Raw genomic sequence first — 15,000 nt, forward strand, 5'->3', positions numbered from 1 at the left:
TTCAAAAATACACCTGTTTATTTTAAATGGAATTTTATCATTTAATGTTCGCGATTACTAACTATAGAATCTTGAGAGAGCTGGATCAAGGAGAAAATGACGTGAAAGACTCATTAGTTTAAGAATGCAATGCGTGTGTACGCAGCACGGGAGTTTCGCGCTTTTAGACTTTTAAACTCGTGTTTTGCATATATAATAAGGTGCATTTACGCGATGAAAATTTAAGCTTGTGAATAAATGACGTCTCATTCTCAAGATCCAACTCTCTTTGGTCCAATCGGTCAGTTTTAAACGCGAGTAACGGCGGACAGTGAAATCCAGACCTTACACTCAAAGTAAACAGCCTTTGGGTAAACTTTGTCTGTGGCTCAACTTAATACTGTTTGTTTTTATGTTTACACCAGGACGAAAAGAAATCACTTTTTTTCATGGAAGGAGTAGCAATTGAGAAACACATGCAAACCTTTTGAAACCAGAGCTATGTCGTCTTTTTTTGGATACTATCCACACCGAAGCTATCGAAAAGGAAACACCCTTGAAAGAAAACCCTTTTAAAATCGGTGCCCATACCTACAAAATGTAGATAAATATACACAGTTATTACATCTAATCACCGACTTTAACACTGTTTTCTTTCCAGGGTCGCTTAATGCCTAGTGTTGTAGTATCACTTTTACCGAGTGTTTTCGTTTTCGAACCTTTTTAGTAATATTCTTCAAAAAATAAACGTTAATCTACAGATCTCTACCTTCACAAACTTATTTTGTATGTGCGTTTGGAAGACACATTTTTATACATTTTGTAAAACGGAGCATATTTATGATTTCTAATAAAGTTATATGATGAGCAAATGGACAGTGAATTGTCTTATCCAACGTTAGATGGTTTCCTTACTTACTTGACTCATAAAGGCGCTGTTACACTCGCAATTTTTCGAGCAACTTGTCTCTCAATTTTGTTTCGACAAGAGTTCTCACACTGCAAAGCTATTCGCTTGACGGTTGTTACACTGAGCTACGTTTCTTTCACTTTGTCTCGCTTTCGATGATCTCATGAGGTTAAAGGAACATTTCACTTGCTGATGACGCAATCCGTTGAGACAAAAGTTGCAGGGCAGATTTCACAGCACGCATTGCTCTTGAAACCTTCGTTGCTAATTTGCGTAAACCAATGCGCAAAGTAGCAATGGATTCTACTTTCCCCGAAGAGCTCTGCAATTTGTCTCACCTTGTTTTTGGCAATGGTAAAGTGTGCAACTTGCAACTTGTTTCGCTAGAGCGTTTCAAGAGAAGTTGCATGAAAGATAGCAAAATGCAACAGAGCCTTGTATTAAATTAGGTTTTCAGTTTAGAACGTATGTTAAACATTCAGTTGCGTTACATGACCTGGATATCCAAATACCATCAGTTTGACCCTTGCGACGGAAATGGATTAAATTAAAGGCCATAGTATAGGCTGCCTGTAGCCTTTGGTTCCCTTGAAGCTCAAACCAACACTTTCAACTAACTGTACTAATTGGAAGGATTGAATCTACCCCAATTATTTCACATGACATCAAATGTTTTGCTACCAAATGAAACACCAATCATGCCTTAACAAGGTGCATTCTTAATGTGACGTAAATGTTTATCATAGCAAAGAAAAACCCTTCTAAAAAATTGTCCTATATTTTGTCTTCAAAAGCTTATATCTCAGAAACGAACTTGGTGACCCCCATTTTTTATTGCTGTAAAGTGGTTAGCAGGCTAGGATAAATCTCTCTGCAGAGGTATAGAAAATTCTCTGGAGCGGAATCAGGGCCACCTTAAAATTTTCCAGTTGTAAAGGTGGCTATGAATCTGCTCCAGATATTCTTTTCTAACTTTGCAGCGGATTTGTTAATTCCTTAACTATTATTCCAGGAATTGAACTACTTTCGAATGCAAACACATTCTTTCACTGTTGTTAAAAACACCACCGATGACTCGAGGGAGTAAGCCCTATGAAGAACTACGAAATTTATTAAGAAAAGAAAAACGTCTTCTTTATTGCTGATGATTTCATCATAGGTTATGCAGAAGAATAGGAAAAAAAAATTCACCGGTCGTTTCCCATCTATTTAGTGATCTTTGAATGCTTCAAATGTCACGTCTCTTTTCCTTATCACGTTAAAAGCCTGATGTTAAGGGTCATCAGCAGAAGTGTTTTTTTTTTAATCTTTTCTTTCGAAACTGGCTTACACTCATACAACAAAAACAGTTTCAAAGAACTAAATAAAACATGATTTTTAGCAAGTGAAATATAGCTCTTTTGAAGTTATATAAGAAACGAAGTATCAAAATAACGGGTAAAACTAGCATTTTACTATAGATCTAAGCTTAATGTCATAATTTCACTTACAATAATCTCAGTCTGTTGGTTTAGTTAACGCAGTAAACTTCTACTAAACCTTTGGAGCTTGTTCTACTGGCATAACGATGATTGTTAACCCGTTCTAATGTTTTTTTTTTTTTACAAGTTCGGCAATCACTGAAGCGTCAGCCCTGCCAGGTAGATTTCTAGCATCTTCGACATCGATTCTGGAAAAAGAAAAAAATAAAACAGCCCTAAATGTAGCTGGTTCTTTGGAGCATACATGTACAATGCGCCGATGCGAATGGCTACGTGTACGACGATGCTGTCTTCCTTACAAAAGATGAAGTTTAGAGATCAATATATGGGAGAACATAAACACCAAAAGAGACAATCACGAGGTGATAAAATGAACCATCTTCACCTGATAACAAAAAGTTAGAAAAGGCTGAATGAAAACAGTTTGTCCACCAATGTGAAATGTATCCTTTACACTACTGTGCATGCGTGATAGGCATGTGGAAATTACATTTGTGACTAAAGCATGTTAGAGGAAACTTTGAATTGTTTATACTACGAAGCTACAACAAGTTGCAAAAATAGTGGAGACACTTCACCTTCTTGGGGCGCTATTAATTTCCCTATTATCTCTCACACTGCAGCCCCCCCCCCCCCCCCCCCCCCCCTCCCTTTTCAGTGTTGCTAGCAAGACAAAAAACTGTTGGGAACTTAAGCAGTCAACATTGAAAGGGGGAGAGGGGAGAGAAAGTGGGAAAGGTTTAAATTCTAGATACGCCGAGTATTGGAAGTTAGAAAAGGTGTTTTTTTAATGAAAGTGTCTCAACAATTTTGCAACTTGTTGTAGCATCTCGATATCATGCCATCTTAGGCCTATTTGATTCCTGTCGTCAGTTTCCAGTTTGAAAGTATTCTTGTTTTCTGAGTTAAACTCGAACTTCACTTACCATTTTTTTTTTGGAAATTCCAGCGTGACATCATCGCCAACCAGCACAAATGGCGCCCAGTGCTTTATAGCGCTATACTGCTTTGACTCTCGGAAGGATTTCATTGCTTGTTGAAGAGCTGTACTTGCGCTTTTTCCATCTACCAGGTGCTGGTAGAAGCTCATCATGAACAGCAACGTTACCTCATCATCAATTGCCCAGAGTGACACCAAAACAGACCGAGCTCCAGCACACAGGAAAGCCCTTGCAATTCCCACCACTCCCTCAGACTTCACCTCTCCCCGGCCACTGTGACAACAGCTCAGCACAACTAGTCTTGCTCGAAGAGAAATTGTCTGAACATCTGACATTTTCAAAATGAAGTCTTCCTCTTTGGGAATTGGCGATTTCCGTTCGGTATTTGGGGCTAAAGCAATTTCTCCCGTTTTTTGGCATCCATGTGCTGCAATGTGAACTAACGCAACTGATTTCATACTTTTCAGCACCTCAGATTTCGTGGCACTTTTTCCAGTCAGCGGTGTTGTCTGCAGAAGTTGTCCAATCATCTCTACTTCTTGTTTTGCGCACGGAAGCTGTTCCAAAATGGGCTCCCCTTTCTTGTTGGTAACTTCCTTCAACCACGGATCACCTACAAGCAGTGCGCCAGTCTTACTGTGGAAGTCTTCAGGTGCGCCAACGATCACGTTAAAAGCGGTCAACGAAGGAACGGTTCGGATCCTGATAGATTCACTCAATGCAGAATATGGAGCCAAGCAAAATGGTCCATCGGGAACAACGATTAACTCATTTCCTTGGAGCAAGTCTGCAATTGGCCCGAGTAAGACATCATACAACGGCTGTAAAGAGTTAACGGAGGATGAGGATGGTAGAACTGTTTTGTCAGTGACAAGTTTTTTGCTGTGAGACAGGTCACTGCGTAGTGGATCCAAAGAACGATTCTCACATCTGACAAAATCCCTTACGCCGATCCCTTTCAAAATAGTTTGCATCAACAAATCAGCACTTCCATTCGCGATTTCGTTTTGCCGAAAGCTGATCTTGCTGTCTTTTCTTAGCACCCAAAACGTGATCTTGTCCTGGTCAAGTGCCACAAAAACGGCTTGTGAAGGTAAAAGCTCTAATGCAGCTGTAAGAGTTTGATTCGGAGCAAGTGCAGAAAATGACGAAAAGTCAATGCCGTATTGATCTTTCAAAATATCCATCAAAGCCTGTGCTCGACCTTTCTCAGCTGCATACAAAGCTTCTTCAATCTCTCCATTCTTCAAAAGTGTCTTCCACAGAGCAGTGTATGACAAGCGATAAGAATCACGAAAACTTATTTTCCATTCATCTTCTGACTTCAGACTACGCCTTGTTTTATCAAAATGTTTTACACTTAAACGATAGCAACTGAGTGCATTACTGAAGCAACCCAACAATTCATGATCACAACCTAGCAAATACCACACGTTTCCCTCTCCTATACAGTCTCCAATTTCCTTGAAAATACTAAGATTGTGTTTATGGTACTCCATGGCTTCCTTAAAATAACCTAGATTGCCATAGGCAATTCCCAGATTTCCATAGGCTACTCCCTCCCCAGTCCTATGCCCTACTTCTTTAGCAATACTAAGATGTTTTTCGCAGTACTCAATGGCTTGTTTAAAATTACCTAGATTGCGATAGGCATTTCCCAGATTTCCATAACTTGATCCCTCCCTAGCCCTATTACCTACTTCTTTTGCAATACTAAGATCTTTTTTGTAGTACTCAATGGCTTGTTTGAAATTACCTAGCTTAAGATAGGCATTTCCCAGATTTCCATAGGTTGATCCCTCGCGAGCCCTAGCCCCTACTTCTTTAGCAATGCTAAGACCTTTTTCGCAGTACTCAATGGCTTGTTTAAAATTACCAATACGGCAATAGGCATCTCCCAGACGTCCATAGGTTGATCCCTCGCCAGCCCTATTACCTACTTCTTTTGCAATACTAAGATCTTTTTCGTAGTACTCAATGGCTTGTATAAAATTACCTAGATTGCAATAGGCATTTCCCAGATTTCCATAGGCTGATCCCTCGCCAGCCCTATCCCCTACTTCTTTAGCAATAGTAAGATTTTTTTCGTAGTACAGAATGGCTTGTTTAAAATTACTTAGACTAAGATAGCCATTTCCCAGATTTCCATAGGTTGATCCCTCCCCAGCCCTATTACCTACTTCTTTTGCAATACTAAGATCTTTTTCGTAGTACTCAATGGCTTGTTTAAAATTACCTAGACTAAGATAGGCATTTCCCAGATTTCCATAGGCTGATCCCTCGCGAGCCCTAGCCCCTACTTCTTTAGCAATGCTAAGACCTTTTTCGTAGTACTCAATGGCTTGTTTAACATTACCAAGACTAAGATAGGCATTTCCCAGATTTCCATAGGTTGATCCCTCGCGAGCCCTAGCCCCTACTTCTTTAGCAATACTAAGATCTTTTTCGTAGTACTCAACGGCTTGTATAAAATTACCTAGATTGCGATAGGCATTTCCCAGATTTCCATAGGCTGATCCCTCGCCAGCCCTATCCCCTACTTCTTTAGCAATAGTAAGATTTTTTTCGTAGTACAGAATGGCTAGTTTAAAATTACCTAGACTAAGATAGCCATTTCCCAGACCTCCATAGGTTATTCCCTCACTAGCCCTATCACCTACTTCTTTTGCAATACTAAGACATTTTTCATAGTACTCAATGGCTTGCTTAAAATTACCTAGACTAACATAGGCATTTCCCAGATTTCCATAGGCTGATCCCTCCTCAGCCATATTACCTACTTCTTTAGCAATACTAAGATGTTTTTCGAAGTACTGAATGGCTTGTTTAAAGCTACCTAGATTGCAAAAGGCAATTCCCAGACGTCCATAGGATGATCCCTCGCCAGCCCTATTCCCTACTTCCTTAGCAATACTAAGATGTTTTTCGTAGTACTCAATGGCTTGTTTAAAATTACCTAGTTTGCGATAGCCACTTCCCAGACCTCCATAGGCTGATCCCTCCCCAACCCTATCCCCTACTTCTTTAACAATACTAAGACATTTTTCGTAGTACTCAATGGCTTGTTTAAGATTACCTACACCAAGATAGGCATTTCCCAGATTTCCATGGGCTGATCCCTCCTCAGCCCTATTACCTACTTCTTTAGCAATACTAAGATGTTTCTCGCAGTACTCAATGGCTTGTTTAAAATTACCTAGATTGCAGTAGGCAATTCCCAGATTTCCATAGGCTAATCCCTCCCCAGCCCTATTACCTACTTCAATTGCAATACTAAGACATTTTTCGTAGTACTCAATGGCTTGTTTAAAATTACCTAGATTGCGATAGGCAATCCCCAGCTTCCCATAGGCTGATCCCTCCCTAGCCCTATTACCTACTTCTTTTGCAATACTAAGGTCTTTTTCGTAGTACTGAATGGCTTCCTTAATATTACCTAGATTGCGATAGGCATTTCCCAGATTTCCATAGGATGATCCCTCCTCAGCCCTATTACCTACTTCTTTAGCAATACTGAGATGTTTTTCGTAGTACTCAATGGCTTCTTTAAAATTACGTAGACTAAGATAGGCATTTCCCAGAGCTCCATAGGCTAATCCCTCCCCAGCCCTATTACCTACTTCAATTGCAATACTAAGAAATTTTTCGTAGTACTCAATGGCTTGTTTAAAATTACCTAGACTAAGATAGGCATTTCCCAGATTGCCATAGGCTGATCCCTCCTTAGCCCTGCAGCCTATTTCTATGAAAATATGCAATGCTTGTGCATAATGTTTTATGGCCTGTTGATAATCAGGTAGGTCGAGGTAAGCACCACCGAGATGAAAATGAGCGCTTCCTTCGCGATCCCTGTCTTCTACACTTATTGCAATGGCAAGTTCTAGCATTCGCTGCTCTACAGCTTCCAACTTCCCATCTACCATTCTTCAATAACTAAACAATGACAGCTTTTTCGATGAGATGATCGAATGTCAAATCCAGGATGAAGCTGGAAGGAAAGAAAAGTAATGTTTAATTTGCTTTTTAAAGTAATAAAAGGATATTCAATATCATGTATTCTGTGTTACTAAGTCATTCTCTCGAAACGTTGAAATCGACGGTACTGAAAATTATCCATTGCTGTTCATTACGTATCTTACCACTCAGTCCTATTTTTTGGAGTTTTTAAACCACTGTAGAATTTTTCCATGGGGATTTTTAACTCCGTAAATTTTCACCCTTGCCAATTTATCCTCCCTTATTCTCCTAATAAAGTTGCCCTTGTTTTGATGGAAACCTCACTGCTTTTCTTATTTAAATTCCAACTTATTAGCGAGAGAACAAAATTAACATAAGAAAAGCATGGAGGTCTGTATCATGACAAGGTCAACTCCAACCTCACTTTCATTTAAAGGCCAGGTAGCTAAGCACATAACTGTAACAAAAATTCTCGTTAATCCAGTTTTCGAATGGTCATAAAATCTCTTCGAAAATTCATTAATAATTCATGAGCCTGTTATCCTCTCCGAGGACAGAAATCAGTCACGTGCATACATCTTTATGGCCGGCATAGAATGATCATTCTGAAAATCCCGGAGAGGGTTTTGATTTCGGTCTCGGGGAAAATCGAGGTACAATACATAAACAATGAATTTATCACTGATTTATTAATGAAAATATGATTACCATGATCTTTATACAAAGATTACTAGTGATGGTTATATAAAGATCACTTGTGCTCTTTATAAAATAGTCCTAATAATCTTCATTGAAATTTCAGCCATTGCAAACTTCTTGGCGGATACTTTTACCCATCCTCCTTCCAAACTTCTCCAAAAAAATTTGTCAACCAAAAAAATCAACCACTCTGCCATCACGGTAATGTTCGTATCTCGGCTTCGGATTTTTCCAGTTCCACGTGGAACCCTGCTTCTTCAACCACCGACTGCAACAAATAGAAAGGACTGAAGGGAAAAAAACATGCTTTTAAAATTACCATACTGCTTATAAGGTCCACTTGTTTTTCTTGTATGGTAATATATTCCCCTCACAATTTGAACCTTTGTTCGGACTACCGAGGGACACGCTTTTTGTTGAATGTTTTTGAAGCCGTTCAAAAAACTCGCAGCACATGTTTTATCGGGTCTAAAAACACTCGGCTGCGCCTCGGGTTTTTAAACCTGATAAAACACTGCTGCTCGTTTTTTAAACATTACTTATTATTTTACTTAATTTTTTTACCTTTGTATGCCGATTGCCGATTGCGCTATCTTTCAGGTGAATTGGCTATTAGTCAAGCTCTTTTTGGTTAACTTGTGTATATCTTTTTCTCATGTTTTTCTAGGGTGTTTCTTTCGAACCCTCCCGTTAGTTCGCTCTGCTTGTTCATCGATTGGGTCGCATGCCATCAGGTTCATTTTTGGAACCCTGCGAGCCTCTTCTTTAAGGGAAATAAGTGTTTATTCCCTAATAATTCGAGCATTCTGGGAAAGTAAGGGATAGTTCCCACGTATGCTTCGAGAGTCGTCGACCGTCAGCATTTTCTCGTCCGTCCTTTAAAGGATGGTCTAAATAGTAGGGAAAAGTAAGGGATAGTTTTCCCGTTTGCAAGTCAAAACTGTCATTGTTTTGCCACGCCTCGCACTGGTTTGGGAGTTCAACTTTGCCGTGGTAATGTAAATAAAAACTCCTCTGGCTCGTTTGCATGTATTTTTCTGTTTGGTTCGCAGAGTTTACCGAGCCGTGAAAAGTACAATATGAGCAAGTCGGAAACCACAGCTCCTCCTGCCTCGGAAAATTCTTTACGCCGGCTGCTTTTGGATGTGAAAGGTGATTTGAAGCAACATGTGCAAGATTGTGTATCGAATGCAATGCAGGATTTCGTTTGTGACGACGTTCCCAGTGAGTCCAGCGACGATCTCTGCGACGATCACTCTAATCCACGTGTCAGTGATGAAATAGAGCACTTCCTTGTACACAACGTCGGCCAACATTTAGGAGAGATTCAGGCCGAAGCTCCCGGCGACCTAAAAGACCTTGCGGCAGAATTCTCTACAAACGAGAGGACGAGCTCGTCGATAGACGACGACCTACTGAAGATTACTGAAGGTCTTATTAATAACACGCTCCCCAAAGAGAAGATCGACGGATTGGCGGAGAAATACCCAAGACCGGAAAACTGTAAGCTTTTAGTAGTCCCTAAAACAAACAGAGCGGTGTGGAACCAGCTCAAAGAAACTACCAAAAAAGCTGACATGGGTATGCAGAAATGTCAGAAATTATTTATGGTGGCTGTGTACGCCATTCTAGAGGCCTCCAGAGGAGCATGTGGGACAATTAAAGCTAATCTTGTTCATGCTTTGGTGTTGATTTTGTCAGGAAATTAGAGCTGAATCTCAAGCGTCGTGAACTGTTAAGGCAATATCTTAACGCTACATTCAGTGCGCTTTGCAATCATCGCGTCTACTCCCATATCTACGGATGAGCTGTTTGGCGATGATGTGGGGAAAGAAATTGATGAAGTGGCCAAAGCGAACAGGCTGGGGAAAAGGCTGGCTTCACATATGAAAGGTGGTGTTTCTCGTTATCAACCCTACGTGCCCAAGAGAAGATCAACAGGCCATGCCGGTCAGTCGCAAACCCGCCTTGATGATAGAGGTCATAGTAAGGCGCAAGCTTTTTTAGGAGTGCGGAGCACAGGTCGCTGGAGACCGACTGCGAAGCCAGGAATTGACCCCGAGGCAACCCAGGAATAACGCCAAAACAGATATGATATTGCTATACGGAATATTGTTGATTCTCAGGCGCCTTTTGTGGCGGGTCAACTGAAATTTTTACTTAATGAAGGGACAATAATCACTTCAGATCCTTACATCTTGCAGTGCGTATCTACAATCCTCGCCAAAAATCTTTCAAACACCCCTTTCCCCTTGACAGTGTGGAGACGACATTTTCCTCTTTGACTGGCTACACCAACATTGAAAAAGGGAGGGGGACGAAAACGGTGCGAGAATGTTCAAAGTGTTTCAAGGTTTTTGTCTAAGATTGTAGATCGAGGAGAAAATAACCTCAAAGACTCATGAGTCTAAGAATGCAATGCGGTACGGGACTTTATTGACCGCGCACTGGTGGCTCAGTTGGTTGAGCACCGGGCTGTTACGCGGGAGGTCGTGAGTTCAACTCCGGCTGGACTAACACTCACGGTCTTTAAATAACTGAGGAGAAAGTGCTGCCTTTGTAATCACATCTGCAAATGGTTAGACTCTCTAGTCTTCTCGGATAAGGACGATAAGCCGGAGGTCCCGTCTCACAACCCTTCAATGTTCACAATCCTGTGGGACGTAAAAGAACCCGCACACTTGTCGTAAAGAGTAGGGCATGTAGTTGGCGGTGTTATGGTCTGTCTTCTGTGGTGTATCATGTACTATTTCGAAAACGAGAGCGAGTGTTTCATCGGTGTATCCAAACACGAGAAACAAACGAAAGTACAAGGCCGTAGGATACCCCGATGAAACACGAAGCACGAGTTTTGGAAACAAACAAATCATAAACAAAGACTTCCAATTAGAATTGTTTGCTATCCAACATTCCTTCCTGGATAATATCAATGTCAAAGATGTTTTTCACCGGCTTAATTAATTTGCATTTATGATGCGATTTAATTTATTCTGAGATGTGAAAGTTGCATTTACAAGTTCAGTTGGGGTTTTAGTCAGGATGTATACCGCAACAAAGTCTTTCGAGAGATCTCGGCAGCCGAAAAGTGTGGTGGATGAGAAGAAAAGTATTGATAACACAGTACCGAAATCAACAACTTATAAAACCAAATGTTCGTGTAAGGTTTTCGAGGAATGGAAACAGAATCGATTAGTGAAGACCTGTACTTTGGAGCCCGGCGGCGTTTTTACCACGGAAGACTTTGAAGAAGGAGTACAAACTTTGGACACGGCCATTACAGAGATGTCTGCATGCAGTCTCAACAACTGGCTATCGAAGTTTGTTCAAGAAGTAAGCATTCTTCTAGGGAGCGCTATCATTCCCGTTCGTTGTATTCAATTATTTGCAGACTGAAGAGCCACCTATCTGATGTAAATGGCAGTGCTGCATTGAACCCATTGGACATGTCCGGCCGAGGTAAGTTATATTTTTGTAGTATAAAAATTGTTTCACGTAAACTACTTGTGTGTATTCATTGATTTTGTGCAAGTTGACATTGTGCATATTTTAGTGTGGTATATACCACTTTCACTGGAGAGTGGTATATTGTTTTGCATTGGGTATCCAAACACATGCACGTGATGTGGTATACATGCAATGATTTGTAGTTGACTTTATGAATTATTAATGAGTTTGAGAAGGTTGGGAGGGTTAATGCTCGGAGAGGGCCGTAAGTTAGAAAACTGTAACAGGTTATTACGTCTACCTCTTTAAATAAAGATATTGAATTGGATTGAACTGAATATGCAGCACGGGAGTTTCGGGCTTTCGGTCTTTTAACTGGTGTTTTGCATACAAAATGAACTGCATTTTAAACTGGTGAGTAAATGAAGACACTTTCCCTGGATCCAACCCTCTGAGGTCGCATCGGTCAGTTGTGAACGTGAGTAATGGCGCACCGTGAAATCCAAAATTTACACCCAAAGTAAATAGCCTTTGGATAAATATCCAAGCTCAAAATTTTGCCAGTGAGGTGTTGGTCAAACAAATTGAAAATCTGAAGAAAAAAAGGAAATGATTTTTTGATCATAGTAGCACTTTAACTGTAGCGCGCCCGAAACTTTTCTTCGATTCAAACAGGCGTTACGGTTATTTGTAAAGCCTGCAGGCCTAGGATATTGTTTATTCGTCCTGAATTTTAATCACAGCCGTTAATTGGCGAACCGGTATAGTCAAACACACAGCGCTAGTTTCAATACTCCTGAAGTATTAAAGTATTTAAGATCATTAGGACGAACTTACCTTTTTTCCTGAGTCACTCAGAAAGACACAGCGTAGTAATTAGAGCGCGACAAAAGAACGAAATCTGCAGTGTGATTAAAAAAAAAGTTAAATAAAAAAAGGAACATGAATTGAGACATGGAAATACTCTTTTTTCTTGGAATTATCCGTGCCTTAAAAATTTCTTTCTTTGCCTCAATGTACTAGAAACGTAGTTTTTTCACATAGTTTCCATTCCTGTGTCATAGTGTGAAACTAATCTAAAAGATTTAGCATGAATTAAACTTAAAAAAAAAATAAAAACTTTAATAAGCTGTAATGGTGTCAAAAGCAAAACACGCGCATTTTTTATCTTTAAATCAAGTTCTAAGATTGACACGACTTTTTGTGATAAGCTTAGCAAACAGACGAGAATTCAAGTGAAGCTGTGATCTTCGCAGTCATGAACGCAAGTTTCTTAGAAGAGCATGTTTTGAGCCAACTTGATCTCGATTAACAATCTGACCATATTTGCATTGTTTCAAAGCAGCGATGTTCGGATAGAATTGTTGGACCTAAACCGTTTTATAATCTATAGAGTACTCAACTTACCTTTTGCAAATAATTTAAAAGACTGTGTTTAAAGAATACAAAGATTACAGCAGGACGAGAAGACAGCAGTTTGGAAAAATCGTGTTGTCTTGGCGAAGGCACGGAAAGTGATTTATTCAGTTGCAGTTTTAAATACTGCGGAAATCGTTCTATTATCAGCTCTGTGATATCACGTTGTTTTGACTCCTGCATTATCACAAATAAACGGAAAATGAAATTACGCCCGGTAAAGATAAGAAGATAAGAATACCCGACGATTCAGATATATAAGCCTTACTGCCTGTCAACATGCTTATAATTATCTGACTAAACCAGCGCGCTTATTTTTTCTGTTCTCAGAGCTTTACGGCAGGGGGAGTATCGAAAACAAAGCACTCGAAAACGAAAAACTTAGCACGAAGCACCCAAAAGATCGAAATCGAACTGAACACCCTAAGTCGAAAACGAAGTCGAATCCCAACTCGAAAATGAAGCACTCAAAACTCGAGAACGAAGCACCCTATTTGCCATTGGAAGATCGCTTTGACAAGCGGCAAAGACCAAATTTGTTATTGTTAATCAGAATAAAAATCAACTTTTTACTAAAGATCGTTTTTCCGCTGTTTCTGACTATATCCTTGAGTTGAGAGAGTTGGCAACGCAGCACAAAACCACTATGGTCTTTGTACCATGCCTGATTTAGGGGTGTTGATTACGAATATCTTAATTGTAACCGGTTACTTGCCGTTACACGTTACACAAAGAAGACTTTACAACGAAGAAGGAAGAATTACCGCTCTAATACAGTTCTGCGCATGCCTCCATTTGAAGTTTGAACCACACGGTCACAAAGTTTCAGTTACCCACATTTGCAAGGGGTGAAATGTCGTTACACACACTTACAAGGTGTTTCAAGCCGTTACACACAGTTACAAGGGGTTAGAAGCCATTACACACAGTGACAAGGCGTTACACACAGTTACAAGGGGTTACACACAGTTACAAAGGGTTACAGGCAGTTACACACAGTTACAAGGGGTTACAAGCCGTTACACACAGTTACAAGGGGTTACAAGCCGTTACACACAGTTACAAGGGGTTACAAGCAGTTACACACAGTTACAGGGGGTTACACGCCGTTACACACAGTTACAAAGGGTCGAAAGCCGTTACACACAGTTACAAGGGGTTACACGAAGTTACAAAGGGTTGAAAACAGTTACACACAGTTACACACAGTTACAAGTGGTTACACACACTTACAAGGGGTTACAAGCCCCTCCTAACGGACAACGCTTGTGACTATTTTTATAAAAACAGCGCAATATAAGTAATATGTGGATAGAAAACCCAAAAGCACATATTGTTTCCTCCTAGCCATTGAACGATGTGTTTGGCACGCCTTTTGAAAATATTTGCAGAGTCAAGAGCCCAGGCAGTGTGTTATGCTTGGTTCAATTTTACCCTTTACCACCTCCCATACACACATACATCTCCGGTAAAACGCAGGGACAAGTTAAGCCTGCAAGTAGGGAGTTTAAGAAACGACTACGGCTAAGGCAACGACAACGCCAAAAAGCAGTAATATTATTGGTTAAAATTAAGAGGAAAAAATTGGTGTGCTGCACGCGCGACACACAGAAAAAACCCTTTGCATATTTCTCTCATGCAAATCAATATACTCTTTTTGCGCTCTTGGATGGTCCTTTTTTGTCATTTACTACGTTACATATTATATTGAAAAAATTTTCTTGTGTTAATAAGTATTTTCCGTATTCAGTTTGAAATGATTTTCAAACAGTTTGTATAATAATAACAAATGTAAACGACCCCTCACAATTCATGGGAATAGTTGAACGATAGAAGCTAAGCATGTCTTGCTTCAAACTGGAGGTCATTGTTCATTTCTGGAAAATAGTCATTAGACAGCCTTTATCGAGACCTTTGGGATTCTTACTAGGGAAGTCTAAAGTTTGTGAAGGGAGGAAAGAGATATGCCGCGGGAAAACATAATATAACTTGAATAACTGAAAAGCGTTAATTAGAGACTATGATAATTTAACACCTATACATGTTATGACAAGTTTCCCACCTTTGAGGAAAAGAGCCAGTTTTCGGCCCTTGGTACACTTAGAGATGCTTCCAAAGGCGCCAAAACATGATTGTACTCGTTGTTTTAGTTACCACTTTTTCACTGACGCAG

The 15,000-nt window shown here is 40.1% G+C and overlaps 2 protein-coding genes and 1 long non-coding RNA gene across 3 annotated transcripts; all 3 read right to left on the minus strand.

Annotated features, from left to right (window-relative positions):
• Positions 1–2,088: 2,088 nt before the first annotated feature.
• LOC137982979 (tetratricopeptide repeat protein 28-like) lies at positions 2,089–6,184 on the minus strand. The gene is made up of 2 exons (XM_068830139.1): positions 3,297–6,184; positions 2,089–2,558 (listed from the first exon to the last, which is right to left on the minus strand). Coding segments are annotated over exons 1-2 (2,787 nt in total). The 5' UTR covers positions 6,083–6,184; the 3' UTR covers positions 2,089–2,557.
• On the minus strand, positions 6,088–7,080 carry LOC137981672 (G-protein-signaling modulator 2-like). Its single transcript, XM_068828745.1, has 4 exons — positions 7,073–7,080; positions 6,628–7,040; positions 6,148–6,507; positions 6,088–6,104 (listed from the first exon to the last, which is right to left on the minus strand). Exons 1-4 carry the CDS (start codon positions 7,078–7,080, stop codon positions 6,088–6,090), a joined length of 798 nt encoding a protein of 265 aa, XP_068684846.1.
• LOC137983083 (uncharacterized) lies at positions 7,080–12,936 on the minus strand. The gene is made up of 3 exons (XR_011118889.1): positions 12,819–12,936; positions 12,249–12,312; positions 7,080–7,299 (listed from the first exon to the last, which is right to left on the minus strand). It is a non-coding gene; the product is annotated as an uncharacterized lncRNA (long non-coding RNA).
• Between the last annotated feature and the right edge of the window lie 2,064 nt (positions 12,937–15,000).

Source organism: Montipora foliosa, chromosome 13, assembly GCF_036669935.1.
Source record: "Montipora foliosa isolate CH-2021 chromosome 13, ASM3666993v2, whole genome shotgun sequence".
NCBI classification, from domain to species: Eukaryota; Metazoa; Cnidaria; class Anthozoa; order Scleractinia; family Acroporidae; genus Montipora; species Montipora foliosa.